At 34.1% G+C, this 18,610-nt stretch overlaps 1 protein-coding gene across 1 annotated transcript in view; it reads left to right on the forward strand.

Moving 5' to 3' along the window:
- RIPK2 (receptor interacting serine/threonine kinase 2) overlaps positions 1 to 18,610 on the forward strand; it is a 30,532-nt gene that overhangs the window by 5,342 nt on the left and 6,580 nt on the right. The window contains exons 3-7 of the mRNA XM_007446313.1: positions 2,489 to 2,644; positions 10,481 to 10,638; positions 11,710 to 11,759; positions 12,598 to 12,759; positions 17,111 to 17,202. Coding sequence (XP_007446375.1) covers positions 2,489 to 2,644; positions 10,481 to 10,638; positions 11,710 to 11,759; positions 12,598 to 12,759; positions 17,111 to 17,202 — 618 coding nt within the window. The remainder of the gene's footprint in view (positions 1 to 2,488; positions 2,645 to 10,480; positions 10,639 to 11,709; positions 11,760 to 12,597; positions 12,760 to 17,110; positions 17,203 to 18,610) is intronic.

Below are 18,610 nucleotides of genomic sequence, written 5' to 3' on the forward strand. Positions count from 1 at the left end.
AAAAAAAAAAAATACTGTGGGGCTTCCCTGGTGGCGCAGTGGTTGAGAGTCCGCCTGCGGATGCAGGGAACATGGGTTCGTGCCCCGGTCCTGGAGGAACCCACATGCCTCCGAGCAGCTGGGCCCGTGAACCATGGCTGCTGAGCCTGCACGTCCGGAGCCTGTGCTCCTCAAGGGGAGAGGCCGCAACAGTGAGAGGCCTGGGTACCGCAAAAAAAAAAAAAAAAAAAAAAAACTGGGGGGGCAACCCCCCCCTTTTAATCAGACCCTGCATTCTAAGTGATCTAGATTATTTTGCTTAGGTTACTGTTCCTGAGGTTTATACTGAATTCTAATATCCACATGTATATATATGTAGGAGAGGAGCAGGAGAAAGAAAAGATAAACTCTGCACACCATACAATTTATTGTTAGTTTGAGCCAGATTTCATTTTATGTTAAAGACAATGTCGGGTTCAAATTAAATGTTAATAATACCAGTTCATAAAGTTCTGAATTAGTAGACCAAATAAATCTGAGTATCAAATACATGAGCTTTTCCAATAATGGACAATGGCATGAGCCATGTACCTTTTTCTCAAGGTATCAGTTATCTGGCTTTAACTGTGAATCCTATCAGTAAACAAATGTGGCCCGGTTGTGGGGGGTGTCCTCATTCTCAAAATATGTGTATCCATCTATTGTTGTTTGCTTGATCTCATATTACTAAGATTATCTCTAGCCTGCAGTTTCTGTCAAGAAATATTTTTAAAGAACTCGGTCTATTTTGTGAGGGGTGCTTTAGTTAAAACTGAGTAGTAACATAATCTGTAAAATCTAGTCACTGAACACTCCTAAATTCTGATACATCACAGTGTTCTATAAGCAAACAAGAGAGAATGGGTGCCACTGTCACCACTCATGGAGTGACTTCCTCTTTATTTCAGGATACAACACATTCTGTTTGTGACAGGACCATCTGAAACAAGGGCAGAGTAAAGTAACTAGTGTCATGTATAAGATTTGTGTAACCAACACAGCAAGTAAGATATAAATACTAATTAAACACAGTTATCTTTTGTTAAATGAGTATAAGCATAAATTCTAATATTGTCTTCCCATACCCCAGCACCACAGTAGGTGCTCTGGTACCCAAATTTGGAGCCTATTGGAAATTCTAGAGCCTCCTACAGGGGGATTGCTAACTCCTGGAAGGAATCATAAAATACATAGTGAGCACTCATCTACCTTTCTCTCCATGATCAAAAGCTTCCATATAGCATTATACTGCAGAGAGGCCTTGTTACTTCTTTAAACTATATAATTTTCAGAAAAAGTTACCTTTTTAAAGATTAAAAGATTCAGTTACTCAAGGGGATGGGAATCTGTGTATACAAGAGGAAGTAATGTTGAACATTTGTGTTTTGTGTTTCTTTTGGTGTCCTGCATTATTAGGTCAGGATTTATCTTGAAGCACCTTCCCCCAACCTCACAAAAGATTGTTGAAAAAAATCAAAATACTATGTAAAGACAAGTATTTTGAGCCATTCCCCTGCCAAGTTAATCAATGAACTGTAAGCTGACCCATTTGCAGAAAAAAAATTCTTAACAGTTTTGAACTCAGTGGAAGCATACTTTTTCATATTATTTAGTAAAATGTACCCAGTGGCATGGTCCCTGATGATTCATTGTTGGATTTTCCCAAATTATATAATTTTTCTGAGTATGTTCATTCTCCTGGGAAGCTGTATTAACTTTTATGTTCAGAAAACATTTAAGAAAGTTCAGATGACTGTCACTTGTAAGTACCAGGAAATAGAAAACATTACATTTTTAATGTTTCTATGTTATATATACTTAGAAATGAAGATGATTTTTGTCTCCTTCACAAAAGCAAAACTCCCAAATGCTAATTTTTCAAGCTGAAATGCAAGTAAATATACGATTTAAAAATATGAAGTATTAATGCTTAGTAAGTAAATATATTATGGTCATAATTTTAATTGATGCAGTGGTTATCATCATAATCAAGTATGGTTTTATATTAATAGGAAATTTAAAATATAAATTTTGAATAGAAACAAATTGTGTGTGTGTATGTGTGTGTGTGTACACATTCATGGGCACAAGTTATTTGATAGAAGCCATAGAATGGGAAGATGGGTATGAATATAAATATATGTCTGGGTATTATACAGATAAAAAATAATTTAAAACTGTCTCAACTGAAGAAAGACCCCATACCATGTAGTTGCATTACCAGTATAAACTAAAAGGAAATATCAGTATTGTAAAGTCATTATTTTCTCTAAAAATTGAGGAAAGTAAGATACAAGGATGTTAAATAACGTCAAATTGATAATATAACAAAATGAGTATTTTTTGCCCTGAATTTAGTTATACCAGATATTTAGTTTAATACTATATTTCCTCATGGAATATTTCATTTTCTAAGTGGAAATAAATTTGGCCACTAATTTTAGTTTTGTTTCTTTCCATATATATGAAGAAAAATGAATATCCTGATGTTCCTTGGCCATTAAGATTTCGTATTCTGCATGAAATTGCACTAGGTGTAAATTACCTGCACAATATGAATCCTCCTCTACTTCATCATGACCTGAAGACTCAGAATATCTTATTGGATAATGAATTTCATGTTAAGGTAGTTACTTTTTTTTAAAAAAAAACTTATCTGCATCCTTGTGTTTAATAGTTTTAAAGACTTTTTAGTTATTTCTTCTATCTTGCCAATTTAATATCTCTTCCTTTTCCATAGCCCCTAATTCAGTGCCACTTCTTCCTGCTGCAGTGAGTTAGTTATTCCTAGACTACAGACATTGGTAAAATTATGGTTCAAAATACAGTCATTCTGTTCTTAAATTGTCAATTATACCTTTGTTAACTTTTTATTTTGAAATTATTATAGATTCATAGATGGTTGCAAAGATAATACAAAGGAGTCCCATGTACCCTTCACCCAATTTCTGCCAGTGGTTACATCACATATAATAGTACTATTTCAAGACCAGGAATTTGGCATTGGTACAATGCATGTATATAGTTCTGTATCACTTTATCATGTGTAAATTTGTGTAACCACCACAGCAATCAAGATATAGCACTACTCTATCACAAGAAAGATATCACTTATGCTACCCCTTTATACCTTCTCCCCTCCATCATACCTAACTACTGCCAACCACTAACCTGTCTTCCATCTCTATAATTTTGTCATTGTGAGAATACTATATGAATGGAATCATACAGTGTGTGATATTGTGAGATTGCTTTGTTCACTTAGCATAATGCCTTTGAGATCCATTTAAGTTGTTGCTTGTGTCAATAGTTGGTTTCTTTTTCATTGGTGAATAGTATTCCATGGTATGGGTGTACAAAAGTTGTTTAACCATTCACCTATTGAGAGATATTTTGGTTATTTTTAGTCTTTGGCAATTACAATAAAGCTCCTATGAACAGTCCTGTGTAACTTTTTGAACAAACATAAGTCTTCATTCCTCTTAGATGAATGCCCAAGAGTGTAACTGCTTGGTCATATGGTAAGCATATGTTTAGCTTTTTAAGAAACTACCTAGCTACTTTCCACAGTGGCTGTACTGTTGTATATTCCACCAGCAATGTATGAAAGACCCATCTTTTCTGCACCCTCACCAGCATTTGGTATTATCATAGTTTTTTATTCTAGCATTCTAATAGATGTATAGTGATATATCACCATGGTCTTAATTTTCATTTTCCTATAATGTTGAATATTGTTATTTATTTATTTGTTATCTCTATATCCTTTTCAGTGAAACATCTCTTCATATCTTAAGACCATTTTCTACTTGGATTCTTTGCTTTTATACTATTGGGTTTTAAGAATTCTGTATATTTTTTAGATATAAGTCCTTCATCAGATATGTAGTTTGCAAAAATTTTCTGCCAATCCAAAGTTTGTTCTTTTCATCCTTTTAACAGGGTCTTTCACAGAGCAAAATTTGTAATTTATTTCTTTTATGATCATGCTTTTGCTGTCATGTCTAAGCACTCTTCACAAAGCCACAGGTATTGCAGATTTACTTCTATGTTATCTTCTAAAAGTTCCATAGATTTATGTTTTACATTTAAATCTGTGATCTGTGATCTATTTTGAATTAATTTTTTGCATAAAGCATAAGATTTAGATACCTAAAGGCACCAGAGGAGTAGTGATTTCAGTTACCCTATATGTAACTGATGACAGCAAATAAAAAGTAGTTGCTGAGAAATTAATACTAAATGTAACTCACTTTATTTTTGCATAGTATTTTGCTACACTTCAAATAATATACATAACTGAAGATTATTGTAAGTATCCAAAAATGTTCAAATAAGTAATAAGGAAGTTGGAACAATAGAAAAATAAATATAAAAAGTGTGAGAAAAGTTAAGTGAAAAAATAAACCTTTATTGAAGGCAATTCCTCTCCCTAGAATAAAATGGAAGGAAAAGGAAGAGAGAAGCAAGCTGCTGCCTCAATACTACTTAAAAAAAAGAGACAAATCTATTACATCAGTTATAGAACCATACAGGTAGAAGTGACTTATTCTAGTCCCCTAATCAGCTGGTCCCCTGAATCCTCACTACAACAATCCTTCATCTCCCAAGGCAGTTACCCTGTGACAAGAGAGTCTTTAAGATCCATAACTGAATGACTGTGACATTTTTTTATATGATCAGTCAAAACTCCTTCTCTGTTGCTTCCACTCATCAGTCCTAGTGATAAAGTGAGTTCAAAGTCCAATTTTATTTCCACCTGACAGCCCTTCTGAGATTTGAAGTTAGCTATAATCCCCCTACTTCTCACATACACTTTTCCCTTATACACATCTTTAGTTTATTCAACCAATTTCCTTATTACATAGGTTTTAATCCCAGGTACTATCTAGATGCATCTGTGTTTAAATCTCTTTAAATTTTGATCCTCAAAATTAATCAAAATACCCATATTACCTAACACAAGTTTGTGTGGCCAACACATAGTGAGGTCAAACAAACCAAAATGTCAGAGTTTGGAGCAGAGAAAGGGTTATTGCAGGGCCAAGCAAGGAGAAGAGGTAGCTCATGCTGAAAAAACCCTAACTACCCAAAGGGTTTCAGTAAAACATTTTTAACGGCAAGGTGAGGAAGGGGCACACCTTGGGTATGTGGTCAGCTTTTGCACAAATTCTCTGATTGGTTGATGGTGGTCAGTCCTTAGGTGCTAGACGGTCTGGGGGTTACATGCCCATGATCATCAAATAGTTAATTTCTTCCACTTGGTGGTGGTTTTAGCATCTGAAAAACTCAGGAAATATGCATCAGATACTATTATCTAGGTACTTTAGAGAGGAGCTAAAGCAGAAGATATGTGGGGGGAGGTCTGTCCCAGGAAGGCCTCATAGGGTCCTGCTCAGTTACACCCTTGATGTGGTGTGATAAATGTAGAATCGTCCTTAAATACTTTACTTCATATTCATAGTTCCTTACTAATTCGTATTTTGGGGGGCAGTCCTATAACAACATTCAAATTGGGCTCAGTGTCAACCAAAAACACTGAGAGGTTTTCTTTCTTTTTTTCTTAATGTATTGTTACTTAAGTCGTGTCTCCTTGTCATGTACTTTACAGAATATTTTCTGGACATCATCAAAGTTTATCTTGTTAGATTTGGGTGATAACTTCAGCTCTTAAGACCTTTTTGAATGTTTTTTCTGTAGTCCAAGGATTTTTAGCTTTGTCCTCCAGCTTTGTGTCATCTTCAAATTTAATTAGCTGCTTTTTTGTATCTTCAAGTCATGATTAACTATTAAGCAGTACAGAACTCAAATCAGAGCTACACAACATGGTCTGAAAACCTCCCTTCAGGTCAATATCAATCCTTTTATTAATTAGGACTTTTGGAGAATAAGCATTCATTTTAGGAATACTCCTAAAAGAGCTGTTATACAGCCCATATTTCTCCATTTTTTTCCATTAGAATATTACAAAAGTCCTTGCTTGACTGCTTTCCCAGGTGTCCTTGTTACCAAGTCCAAGTTCATACTGCTCACTGCAGGACATGGCCAGTAAATCAATGGACGAGGTGTTGGGGCAAGGAATAGCAACTTTATTCAGAAAGCCGGTAGACCAAGAAGATGGTGGACTAGTGTCCCAAAGAACCACCTTACCCAAGCTAGTATTCAGACTAAAAGGGGAGAGGGTGTGGTTGGTTGTTGCAAATTTCTTGGAATCCTTTGTTCTTGCAGCAGTCCATGTAGGTCAGATCTTGATGTTCCTGTAAACCTCCAACAAGATAAATGTAATTGTTCTGTAACTTTTTATCTCTGTATGAATAGAAAAGTGTTATACCCTTAAAGGTCAGAGCCTTGAGAATGGGCTGTCTTGTATATTTCAGGCTATAGGCAACATTCTTAACTTGTAGCAAAAGCAATAGAATACAAAGGTTAAAGTAAAAGAAACAGATCCAATATGGAGTCAGATTTATTCTTCCTTGTTACATACTCATGACTTACTCCCTTTCCTTTTCTTCCTCATTATCAGAGTGGCTTTCCCTGACAACCCGCCTAGTTCCTCTGTGTCCTCATACCTTGATTAATGCTTCTCCATTGTATTTTTCACCATCGTACAAAACATTTTTTATTAATGTGTTTATTGACCATCTCCCCCAATTATAATATAATAAGCTTCACAAAGACTAAAATTTAGTCTGTTTTATTCACTGCCACCTGCTTAGCATATGCCATATAGAAGAATTCAATAAGTAGTTGTTGAATGAACAAATGAATGAATTCCAGATCTTCTATATATACCCAATAGGCCTGATAATTTAATAGTCAAGGATATTATTAAAGTACCTCAGAATGCTTTATAATATACAAACTGTTTTAACATTTACTCTTTGACAGTAGTACTACTGACAAAAAAGGAAATGAAGTCTGTCATTTCTTTATTAAGTATTTGTGGAGCAACAGTGTTGTGCTAGACATCCCAAGTACTTGGGATATGTCACATGAGGTCTGAAATTGATCACTGGGCTGATATAATTTTTCATTAGTTCTTTCTGGCTCTTTTATAAATTACTCATAAAGTAACCCTTTCATTAAATTTTTAAACCTGGGGTTAAGGATAGTCTCTGCCAATATATAGATTTGAAAAATCAATATTATTTTCCCTTTTTAAAAATCAGAATGACATTTGCTTTCCTCGTATCCTGTAATACCTCTCCATCACCATGGAGGTATTTGCAAGTATTCTAACTAAACCTGAAATATATGTAAAATGACTTGAGATCTGTACTTTATAAACTTTTCAACCTCCTTGGACTTTATTTTCTTCATCTCAGTCCAGAAACTATTCTTGATAGAGAAAACAGAAGCAAAGTAATAGGTGATGATGATCCCTACTTTCTCTTTTTCATTGATCAGTAGGGTACCCATGGTCTTTCTTTGAAATAAATAGAATTTAAAATAGTTTGGCTTTGTGTGTTTTTTTTAACTTTTATTAGCTTTAGCACATACAAAACTGTGACCTCTCTAATACTATTCTTATAAATTATGACACTCTTTTATATGCATCCTGTGTGTCTCTACTTTTTATTTTATAAATGTCCCTTAAAAGTCAAAGTTTATCAGTGACTCATGAAAAAGTAACAGTTACCTGATCTACCTATCTTCTTGGAAGGGCCTTTAAATGAAGTGCAAAAAATCTTTTAAAATACTTAATGAAATTAAGTGGAAACACACCTTGCTACAGTTTTTTGAAGTAAATTTTTATATTGGAATGCTAACCAGAAACATAGTATCTAAAAGAAAGACATTTACTGCCAATTAAGATCAACCAGGACTTTTCTACTTTAAAAAGAATACATTCAATTTGTTTATCTGTTGGTCAGTATCAATTAGTGCACCTTAAATACAAATGAACCTGTGGTAGGCTTATTTGAAATAAATATTTATATGTACCATGGTTGATTTCTCAACTATTCTGTCCATCATGTGTGGAAACCAGGATACTTAGAAGTTATTCCTCATAGCTTCTTACTGATAACTTTTTAATTTTACAGACATGGATAGTATTATGTAAATGAAAATAGCTATTCTGGTAGGGTAATAAGATTATGGATGATTTTTATGAATAGTGTGTTTTAATTTCCTCTAGTTTTTTAATTTTTTTTAAATTGAAGTATAGTTGATTTACAATATTATGTTAGTTTCAGGTGTACAGCAAAGTGATTCAGTTTTACATATTTTTCAGAATATTTTCCTTTATAGGTTATTTTGAGATACTAAGTATAGTTTCCTGTGCTAATACAGTAAATTCTTGTTGCTTTTATCATCTTTTTTAGCTAAAAAGAACCTTTACTTTTGAAATGCATGTTAAGATCTTGTATAGAATAGAAAAGTTCCTATTCTCTGTCTTCATTGCTGAATGATGTCAGGACCCTCAAGAAATTATGGAACTTGTATTCCTCTCATCATATTGTTCACTTTTTTTCCTTCTCTGGAAGATCCAGATTTAATGAATCGTGTCTTTGGTATATGGTGTTTGTAATAGAGAAGGGGGAGAAATATGGTTCCATGTGAAAGCCAAACTAAATTAGCTGATAAAGGGAATTCTGATTAAGTTTTCTAGGTGAGATTTAAAAACATAGATGAAGACCTTAGGTGAAGTAAAAGGAGCACATAAGGAAGCAAGCTCAGAATACATTTTCTCCAGCACTGTATTCAAACCAGTATTTAGCCCAGTAGTTTGCAATTTGTGGGTCAGGTATAAGATGGACCACATCCCAGTTTTTTTTTTTAACATTTCTCACCGTGGCACAGAAATAAACTTTGCTTCTCATAGTAATGCTTATTATCCTAGCAGATGTGCAGCTGGAGTACTGTTTTTGCTTTTAGAGAATGAGTGGGAGGAATAAGAGTTTGTAGTGGCAAATAGAAGTAAGTAGGATATACGGTTCCCCAGAGTCTTAATACCACCTCAAAGTGTATTAAAGTCCCTGAAACTATGTACTGTGCTTGTTAGTATTGTATGAATAAGAGCAATCTTTAGAGGTTTATTCCCATGTACAAAACATTAATAATACTAACACACAGGGGTCATTTACTATGTGTCAGATACTGTTCTGAGTGCTTCACTTAGAATAACTAGTTTAATATTCTCAGTACAACCCTGTGTTATGTTATTATCCCCAGTTTAAAGATGGGTAATCTGAGGCACAGAGAAATTAGAAAACTTGTCCAAGGTTGCACAGCTAATTAAGGAGTAGAAATGGAATGTAAATCTAAGTAATCAAGGCTCTAGAACCCATGTTCCAGAACACATATTATATTGCCTTTAGAAATCAATCCAGCTTATCTTCATGTAGTGGTACCATGTTTCCTCTTGGTCTTTTCTAATTTTTTTTCTTAGACTTACCTTCTTATTATGATAATGTATGAAAGATTCATATAGGCTACCCCCTCCCTTTTTGGAGTGGGGCCATAATTTTTTTTTATCTCAAATTCATCTAAACACTAAATAAATTATTTCTTCTCTTAAAGCTAGTGAACATTTTAAGAGTTAAATGATTGAATCACAAATGGTGTGCTGGATAGAGCTCATTCCACTCTGTTGACTCCTAAATTGTGCCGTGTGAAGGTCTAAGTGATTTAAATTAAATGTCTTCAAAGTTTTCCTATACTCTTTTGGTCACTAAATATTGTTTCTGTTCTTACATTTTTGTCTGCCTTTTAAAAAAAAAACATTGGAACGTTTTAGATACTTAGTTATAAGATATTGTGTATTGATAGTATCTGCACAAAATTTACAAGTGAAGTAAAACTGTAAAGGACATATCAAAAGTACAGAATGTTTGTCATTGATAACGCTTTAGGCACTCCTTGTCATGGACATAAATAATGTTTTATATGCTAACTATACTATTGTAAACAGATATTCTTTTAGTGGAAGGCATAAATCATATAATAATGAGTTATACTATATTGGAGTTTTATTTCAAAATTTAAGGATACTATTTTTAGCACATTATAAAATAAGAACATATAAACCTGAGTTGTAAACAATACCCAGTGACAATCGTATTAGATATGAGTAGTTTAGCAGTTTTGTGAAGTATAGGTAAATTTTGAAAGCACATGATATAAAGCTACTTGTCACAAAAAGTGAAGTGTATATACTCATTCAGAATAAAAGGCAAAAATACTCCTGTTTAATTTTTCAAAACTTAGTCTCTTTTAAAATTTGTAATATTATGCTGAACTTCAAGTCAGTTTATATTGCTTTTAGAGTTGTTGGGTTCAGCACTGTGGAATCCAATTTGTTAAGAAACTAATAGACTATTATAGAAATAAAATATTAATATATATAGCATTTACTCTGGTCTCATGTCTAAATATAATAAATATAAACAAAAGCAATCAATTCTTGCATTTTTTTTAAGAGAAAATTTAAAAATTCAATTACTCTTTTCCCTTCCAGATTGCAGATTTTGGCTTATCAAAATGGCGCATGATGTCCCTTTCACAATCACGAAGTAGTAAATCTGCACCAGAAGGAGGGACAATTATCTATATGCCACCTGAAAACTATGAACCTGGACAAAAATCAAGGGCTACTATCAAGCATGATATATATAGGTACAGCATGTTACTTTTGCTCAGAGTTAACCTTGTCTAAAAAACAAGATTAATCAATCCGAATTTTGAAGCTACATTTTTAAAGTATGATTTTTATGCTTCTCTCATAAGTGTGGTGAAAATAAATTAGAGACAGTGGTTAATGTTTTTCATATTAAAGATGCCTTGCTTTGGGAGTTCCCTGGTGGCCTAGTGGTTAGGATTCCAGTTTTCACTGCCGTGGCCCAGGTTCAATCCCTGGTCAGGGAACTGAGATCCCACAAGCTGTGTGGTGCAGCCAAAAAAAAAAAATTAAAAATTAAAAATGTGAAAATACAGATGCCTTGCTTTTTTTTTTAATATTTATTTACTTATTTATTTGGTTGCGATGGTGGGCTCCTTAGTTGTGGCACATGGGCTCCTGGGTTGCAGCATGCAGGCTCCTTAGTTGCAGAATGCATGTGGGATCTGGTTCTCTGACCAGGGATCAAACTCGGACCCCCTGCATTGGGAGCATGGAGTCTTAACCACTGTGCCACCAGGGAAGTCCTGATGCCTCGCCTTAAGCTACTTTTACATCCTTAAAAATTATTAAAGCATATCTTATTGTCCTATCAATTTATAATATTCAAGGGTTTTTATCATATGTGACCTTGATAGGGGGAGGGAAACAATGCAATTAACATTTAACACTACCAAAAGAGACAGTACTTACACCAGAAAAAGAGTCAATAGAATAGGGCTACATGAGACAGCCTTTTTTATTGCTTTTTATTTTGTGTGAATAATAGAATCATGTAATTAAAGGGCATAGCTTATCTAGGTGTTAAAGAATCATCCACAAGTTATCCTTGCCTATAACTTCAAGTTCTTATTACGGTAATTTCCTAATTTTTCAAATTGAATTAATTCCCTTTCAAAACAAAACTGTATATGAATATTCATCTTGGTTCTATATAGTGATTCTTTAAGCAGCATTTCACTACATTATTACTTTAAAAAATGGTATCTCACAGTTTTTAAAATCAGTACCATTTTAGTTTATTATGAATAGTTTATAAAGTACTATATGTATATTTTTATCTTAAACAGCTATGCAGTTATCACATGGGAAGTCTTATCTAGAAAACAGCCTTTTGAAGGTAAGTGTACTTTGACTTCCTTATTCTAGGTGACATCATATTGGTAAGTCATACTCAGAACTATCTGAATAAAGATCACTTATTTTAAATCTGCCTAACAGTCGTTTTGTGGAAAACACACTAGAAAAACAATTTATCATTGTGAATCCACTGTACGTTGGAAAGTACTGGATTAAGGATCAGAAAAATGTGTAGATTCATCTTGTTCTGATAGTAATTAACTCTATTATAAGTCACTAAATCTCTTAAGTCCTCATTTTTTTTCATCTTCAAAATAAGAATTTTGAATTCTTATTTCTAAGATTCATTCCAGCTATAAAATTGTTTGTATGAAAATTTAACTAGTGCTTCTTCTAAAGACAAGCAAATACTGAAGAATACTTTTAAAATTTTCTGATAATATTGTCTCTTTCTTTATTTTGAGGTTCATTTAGGTCAGTTTGCTGTGTAACAACCTCAAAATATCAGTAGTTTACAAACTAAACATTTATTTTTCATTCACATTGGGTTATTAGTTGCTGTGGCCCTTCTTGGCTCTGCTAGGTTCTGCTCAGCTCTGCTCAGCTCTGTTTTACTCTGCTCTCTTCATACTCCATTGGCCAAATCAAATCACATGGCCAAGCCCAGAATTAAAGAGGTAAAGATATAAACTCCTCCCACGAGAGGCAGCAAGTCTGGCAATAGCTGGGATATAAATATTCCTTTGACAGAAAGGGAAGTAATGAATTATTCCTAAGATTTTAAGATTCCCTCATGTTCATTTGGTTGGCTTTAGAATGTATTTAATATATTAAATCATAATATATTTCTAATGAATGAAATATATTTGTTTTGACAGAAGTCACCAATCCTTTGCAGATTATGTATAGTGTGTCACAAGGACATCGACCTGACACTAATGAAGAAAGTTTGCCATTTGATATACCTCATCGAGCACTTATGATCTCTCTAATAGAAAGTGGATGGGCACAAAATCCAGATGAAAGACCGTCTTTCTTAAGTTAGTGTACAGTTTTAATCTGGGCCTTTTGAATTACAAAAATAACAAATACGCTGTAAATAAAATATTCCTTGAACAGCTACGAAAGTTAGATGACAAGCTCAAAGTTTTTTTTTTTCTAATTCAAAGTTGTTTTTATTTTATGAGATGAGATTGAAGTGGTAAGGAGAGGCTGTTGACTATCATCATAAAAAGGTTAGAAATTTATTCCAAGTACAATGGAAAGCCATTAAAGTGAGTTTTTCAGGGAAATAACATGATTAAATTTAAGTTTAGGAGATATCACTCACTGCTATGTATAAAATTGATTGGAGAAGGGCAAGAGTAGAATTTCCAGACCAATCCTGGAGATTGAAAAATCAGATAGAATTAAGATTTATTTCAGAAGTAGAATGAATCATCACCTAAATGTAAACATAGAAGAAAATCTTCATGATCTTGGGTTAAGCAAAGAGCTCTTATATATGACATCAGAAATAAGACCTATTAAAAAAATTCTTTGATAATTGAACTTCAAAAAAATTGAAACATTTTACACTTCAAAAGATGCTATAGAAAATGAAAAGACAAGCTGTAGACTGGGAATCTTCTTTCCAACTAAAATAAAACAAATATATTTTCCATTCAAAACTTATGTCTAGTGCTCATCGGCATTGTATTTTAAAAAAATCAAAAGCTATAATAATGGATTAACATCTTATCTCTTATCTCCCAGAACCATGTAATAGGGTGTGTGTGTGTGTGTGTGTGTGTGTGTGTATGTGTATATATATGTATATATATGTATGTATGTATTGGCTTGGCCAAAAAGTTTGTTTGGCTTCTTCTATAAGCTCTTACAAAAACCTGTACGAACTTTTTGGCCATCCCAATACATATCTCCTTTGTCCCCAGTGCCGCTTCCAAACTATAATTTCTTCTCCATTCCCTAAAGACTCTAGCTCTTCTGAAGATCATGCCATTAGGCAGTACTTCTCTACAAACTTCCTGGTTTTTCCCTATTGTTCATTGCAGAACAATGGCTTTTGGCTTACTTACTTCTACATCCTGCATTGATCAGTGCTGCTGAATATTTGAGAGGAGCGCTCTGCGGATCTCTGGAGTTCTCTGTCTGTGTACTTCTCCTCTTTGGTGCTCTGTCCTATAAACTATCTGCCTCCGTCTACCCTAACTCCCAGCCCTGTCTCTTCAACTCTGAGCTTCCTCTGGGCCCCGCCTTACTTCCCTACCCTGTAGTATAGCTGGAAACTCTCCCAAGGCAGTAAGCTTGGGTAGTCAGGCTGTCATAAGGCTGACCTCAGTTGTTTCCTATCACTTAGAGATCACTGTCCTTTGTTGCCTGATATCTAGTGTCTTGAAAACCACTGTTTCATGCATTTTATCTAGCTAATGGTTGTTTAAGGCAGGAGGGTGAATTGGTCCTTGTTTCTTCATCTTGGCCAGAAATGGAATTCATTGGTTTCTCTTTAAATTAATGGCTAAAACTAGGCACTAAACTCTACTTAGCAATTCTGTTATGTTTCTCAAATACATCTACTATTCCATTCTCATATATCACCTGTTCTTAAGTTGTGGTGCAGGGACCTCTGGAGGTGGGGTTGGTTCCTGAGACTTTTATAAGGGGTTCACAAAATCAAAACTTTTCAAAATAATAAATATTAAGGTATTATTTTCCCTTTTTACTCTCATCCTCTGGAAAAATCTTTCCAGAGACTAAATTAAGTATGATGATATCATTGCTCCAACGGATAATAGAATATGTTTTCATATACTCTGATGTGTTAAAATTTTCTGTTTTAATCTAATGTAGTAAATATCAATAGATATGACCAACATATACAAAAGCTCTTAATAATTTTGAAGAGTTCTGAGACCCAAAAGTTTGCGAATTACAGACTTAGATGATCATCTTGTACTACTGTAGGAGATGCGTAAGTCCCATACTTCATGTTTCCAAAGTGAAGATGAAATTCCATTTCAATCCCTAAGAAGGAAAGCATGGGAGGAACATTTCTAGGTCCTATCTGCCCCTCAGCACTCCTCCTCCTCATTTGTTAGTTTTAGAGAAAAAGCAAGCGTACTTATCTAGTCCCTTCTCAGTTTTCTCCTCCTTTTAGAAGTAAGCTTGTCTAAAGAATGCACACATTTTGTGCTTCCCCATATGGAAGCAGGTGAGGCCTGTAGCTGAGTGAGTAAAACTGTCAACTGAAGGGACAAAGTATTACTAAGCCCATATGCTACAGATCTAAAAAGGGACATATTCCAATTAGCTTTATCAGTAATAAAGGTGATGTTTTGATCATCATCTATCATTATTGTGTGGCTTTTCTTAATAGATTCTGAACTTAGGAAGAGAAGACAGGGGTAATGCATATTGTACCTTATCTTCCCTTCTTAAACCTCCTACACCCTATGTTCTGTATTTCTTTTGAGCATTGAGAAAGTAGAAACCATGAGAGAGAACTCCCTCATAGTTCCACTACCAGATCTATAAACTTAGTTGTACTTGACTTGTCTTTCCTGCTTTATCTCTTTTACAGTGGGAAAAAAGTGTTCTTATACAATTGTAAACAGTATTACTCATGCTCTGGATGCCATTCCATTACTCTCTCCAGCATCCTGTTCTTTATATTCTCTCTCTGCTCTTGCATTGCCAATCTCTGCCTGTCTACTGGATCGTTCATCTGTCATACAGATCTATGCTATTATTATATCCTATCTTTATATAGGAAAAAAGTTGACCCCATATCATCCTTCAGCTACCACCTCATTTTTCTACTTCCATTTAGATCTAAACACCTTGTAGGAATTGTCCATACTTATTGTCTCTACTTCTTCACCCTCTAATTCAATTTTTAACAAACTTACATCAGTCTTCTGTTTTCATATCTCCACTAAAGCTGCATTTGTTCAAGTTACCAAAGATGGCAATTTTGGAAAATACTGCTTATCTTACTTGGCCTCTCAGCAGATTAGATATGGCTGACTCTTCCCTCCTTGAAACTTTCCCTCTGATAGCTTCCAAGACACAAGAGACCATACTCCCTATTATCCTCTCTTCCTCTATCTCTGTTTTTCTTCCTCTGCTCGATTTCTAACTGTTGGAATGCCTCAGAGCTCTAATATGGGTCCTTTACTGTTTGCCATCTGTACTTTCCCCCTAGATGATCCAGACCAGATCATGGCTTTTATACCATCTATATGTTAGTGATGCTCAGTTTTATATCTAGAGCCCTGGCCTCTCCCTTAAGCAACAGGTCCATATATTACTGTAGTAATAGTGGTAATTATGATTGTTTCTACTTGTTGGCTATTATGAATCATGCTGCTATGACTGTTCATGTGCAAGTCTGTGTATGAACATGTATGTTTTCATTTCTCTCAGGTAACTACCTGAGTGGAATTGCTTGGTTGTATGGTAAATTTATCTTTCATGTTTAAGAAAGTGCGAAGCTGTTTTCCAGAGTGGCTGCATCATGATACATTCCCACCAGCAGTGTGTGAGGTTTTCTGTTTCTCTACATCATTGTCAATACTTCTTATTTTCTGTCTTTTTAATTATACCTATTTTAGTGGGTATGGAGTGATGCCTCATTGTAGTGTTAATTTGCGTTTTCTAATGACTAATGGTGTTTAAGCATATTTTCATGTGCTTTTTAGCTATTTGTGTGTCTCCTTTGGTGAAATTCAATCTTCTACCCATTTTTAAATTGGGTTGTTTGTCTTAAGTTGTTAGAGTTCTTTTTATATTCTAGATATAAGCTCTTTAGCAGATACGTGATAGGTAAAAGTGTTCTCCTAGCCTGGGGCTTCTCTTTTTGTTTTTTGTAATAGCATCTTTTTAAATGCCAAAGGTTTCAATTTTTTTGAAGTCCCATTATCAAAAATTTTTTATGGATCCTGTTTCTGATGCCATATCTAGGAATTATTTACCTAACTCAGGGTCATGAAGATTTTCACCTATATTTATGTTTAGGTGCATAGTCCATTTCAAGTTAATTCTATGTATGTTGTGAGGTAAGAATCTAAATTTTTCTGTTTTTGTGTGGATATCCAACTGTCCTAGTACCATTTGTCGAAAAGACTATCCTTTCCTCATTGAATTGCCTTAGCAACTTTGTCAAAAAACAATTGCCCATACTTGTAAGGGCTTTAGACTCTCAATTATGTTCCACTGATCTATCTTTAGATATGTCTATCTTTATGCCTGTACTAAACGCTCTTAAGACAGTTGAATGTCATCAGTTTGGGGAAAAATTTACTTAGGGCCTTATCAGTTAAATATTAGCATTTATGTTTTTCATTTTAATGGTTATAAGCAACCTGAACTCATTTTATTTTTCTTATTTAGAATGTTTAATAGAACTTGAACCAGTTCTGCGAACATTTGAAGAGATAACTTTTCTTGAAGCTGTTATTCAACTAAAGAAAACAAAGGTAAATGTTAAATGTAATACTGGAAATTAGGATGTTAAATCATGGAGAGTTTTAGTTTAGTTTAATTTAGTTTTTTTCTACATACCTTCCACAGACACAAGCTACAGTACTGGGGCAGTAGTTAGCAGAGAGTATGAATGCTGTCTTGAATCTGTCACCAAAGAACGTTTCCATTTCATTCAAACAGCCTCCTCCAGATTTCAAAGGGATTTTCAGACCTCTCATATAGCAAATGTAAATTTAAAATGTGTAATGTGTGCCAGTTGTATACAGTTAATGCCCTAAATTACTACAGTTGTTGTTGTTGTTTTAATTCTATGTTTATTTCTCTAAAGTTTTGATATATAGAGAGTAAAAGATGTCTGGGTTATTGCACTTTATTGCCAAGTTAAGCTGTAGAATTTTTATTAATAATTGAGGCCCAAATGTGTATTTTCTATGGCTTGTTTATATCTTTTTGTTTTCCCACTCAAACACTCCGTGTTGCATAGACCAGAGTAGCAGTTGATATGAATTACCTAGAACAATTGTCTTATTTACTCATTCTGCTCTTGTAGATCAGAAAAACAATTGAAGGGATCCATTACTGCAAGGTTTTCTTGCTGCTATCAAAAATTGTTTAGAAAGCAACTACAGTCCTTTAGGGACAAAGTTAGCCTAGTTTAACACTTTCTGGGTTTCATTAAGTTGTATTTGAGATATGATAATAAAAACCATCATTTATTAGCCAATGTCTTAGGTTGTGAACAGGCATAATCTACAATTGATTTGTCACTAAATGACATTGCTTGCTTCTTGCAGTTTGCTGGATCTGTTAACATAATCTTCAGTTTAAAAGGGAAGTGCATAAAGGAAACAACTGCCCTTAACCAAACTTAAAATTGATGGTGGCAGTATTAGTACCTGAGTTTTTTAAGAAACTAAGGAGGAACTGTGCTTTAATCTTTTGATAAGTTTTCATTGACTTCTCTGCTTCTGAGTAGGTAGTCTTTTCCAGAACATTCCAATTTCTTCATTTCTTAGTAGATACAAATTTCTGTTAAGATTTATTTTTGCTTTGTCTTTTCAGTTCCCTTTTCTCTCTTCACAACTTTCTCCTCTTCTGCCAAGCAAAGGTGGATAGAAGGGTCTGTTTTCTTGTTTCTAAGAAACTGAACTGGAAGAGAACTAATTCAGTTCCTTTTTTGTCCCCAACCAACTTAAATACTAGGATCTATATTTAAAACTGTTAATTTGGGGGAGAAATTTTTGCTTCTTAAATAAAGTAATTTAGTGTATATTTTTAAATACTTGAGTATCATTTAATATGACTTTGGTCACTGTTTTTAAGTTGCTGTATTGTTTTCACTCAGAGTTGTTGTTATTTTTCTTTTTTTTTTTAAATCCTTGTATTCTGTAAAACTGTTAGGGAAAG

Source organism: Lipotes vexillifer, unplaced genomic scaffold, assembly GCF_000442215.2.
Source record: "Lipotes vexillifer unplaced genomic scaffold, Lipotes_vexillifer_v1.1 scaffold603, whole genome shotgun sequence".
Classification (NCBI taxonomy): domain Eukaryota; kingdom Metazoa; phylum Chordata; class Mammalia; order Artiodactyla; family Lipotidae; genus Lipotes; species Lipotes vexillifer.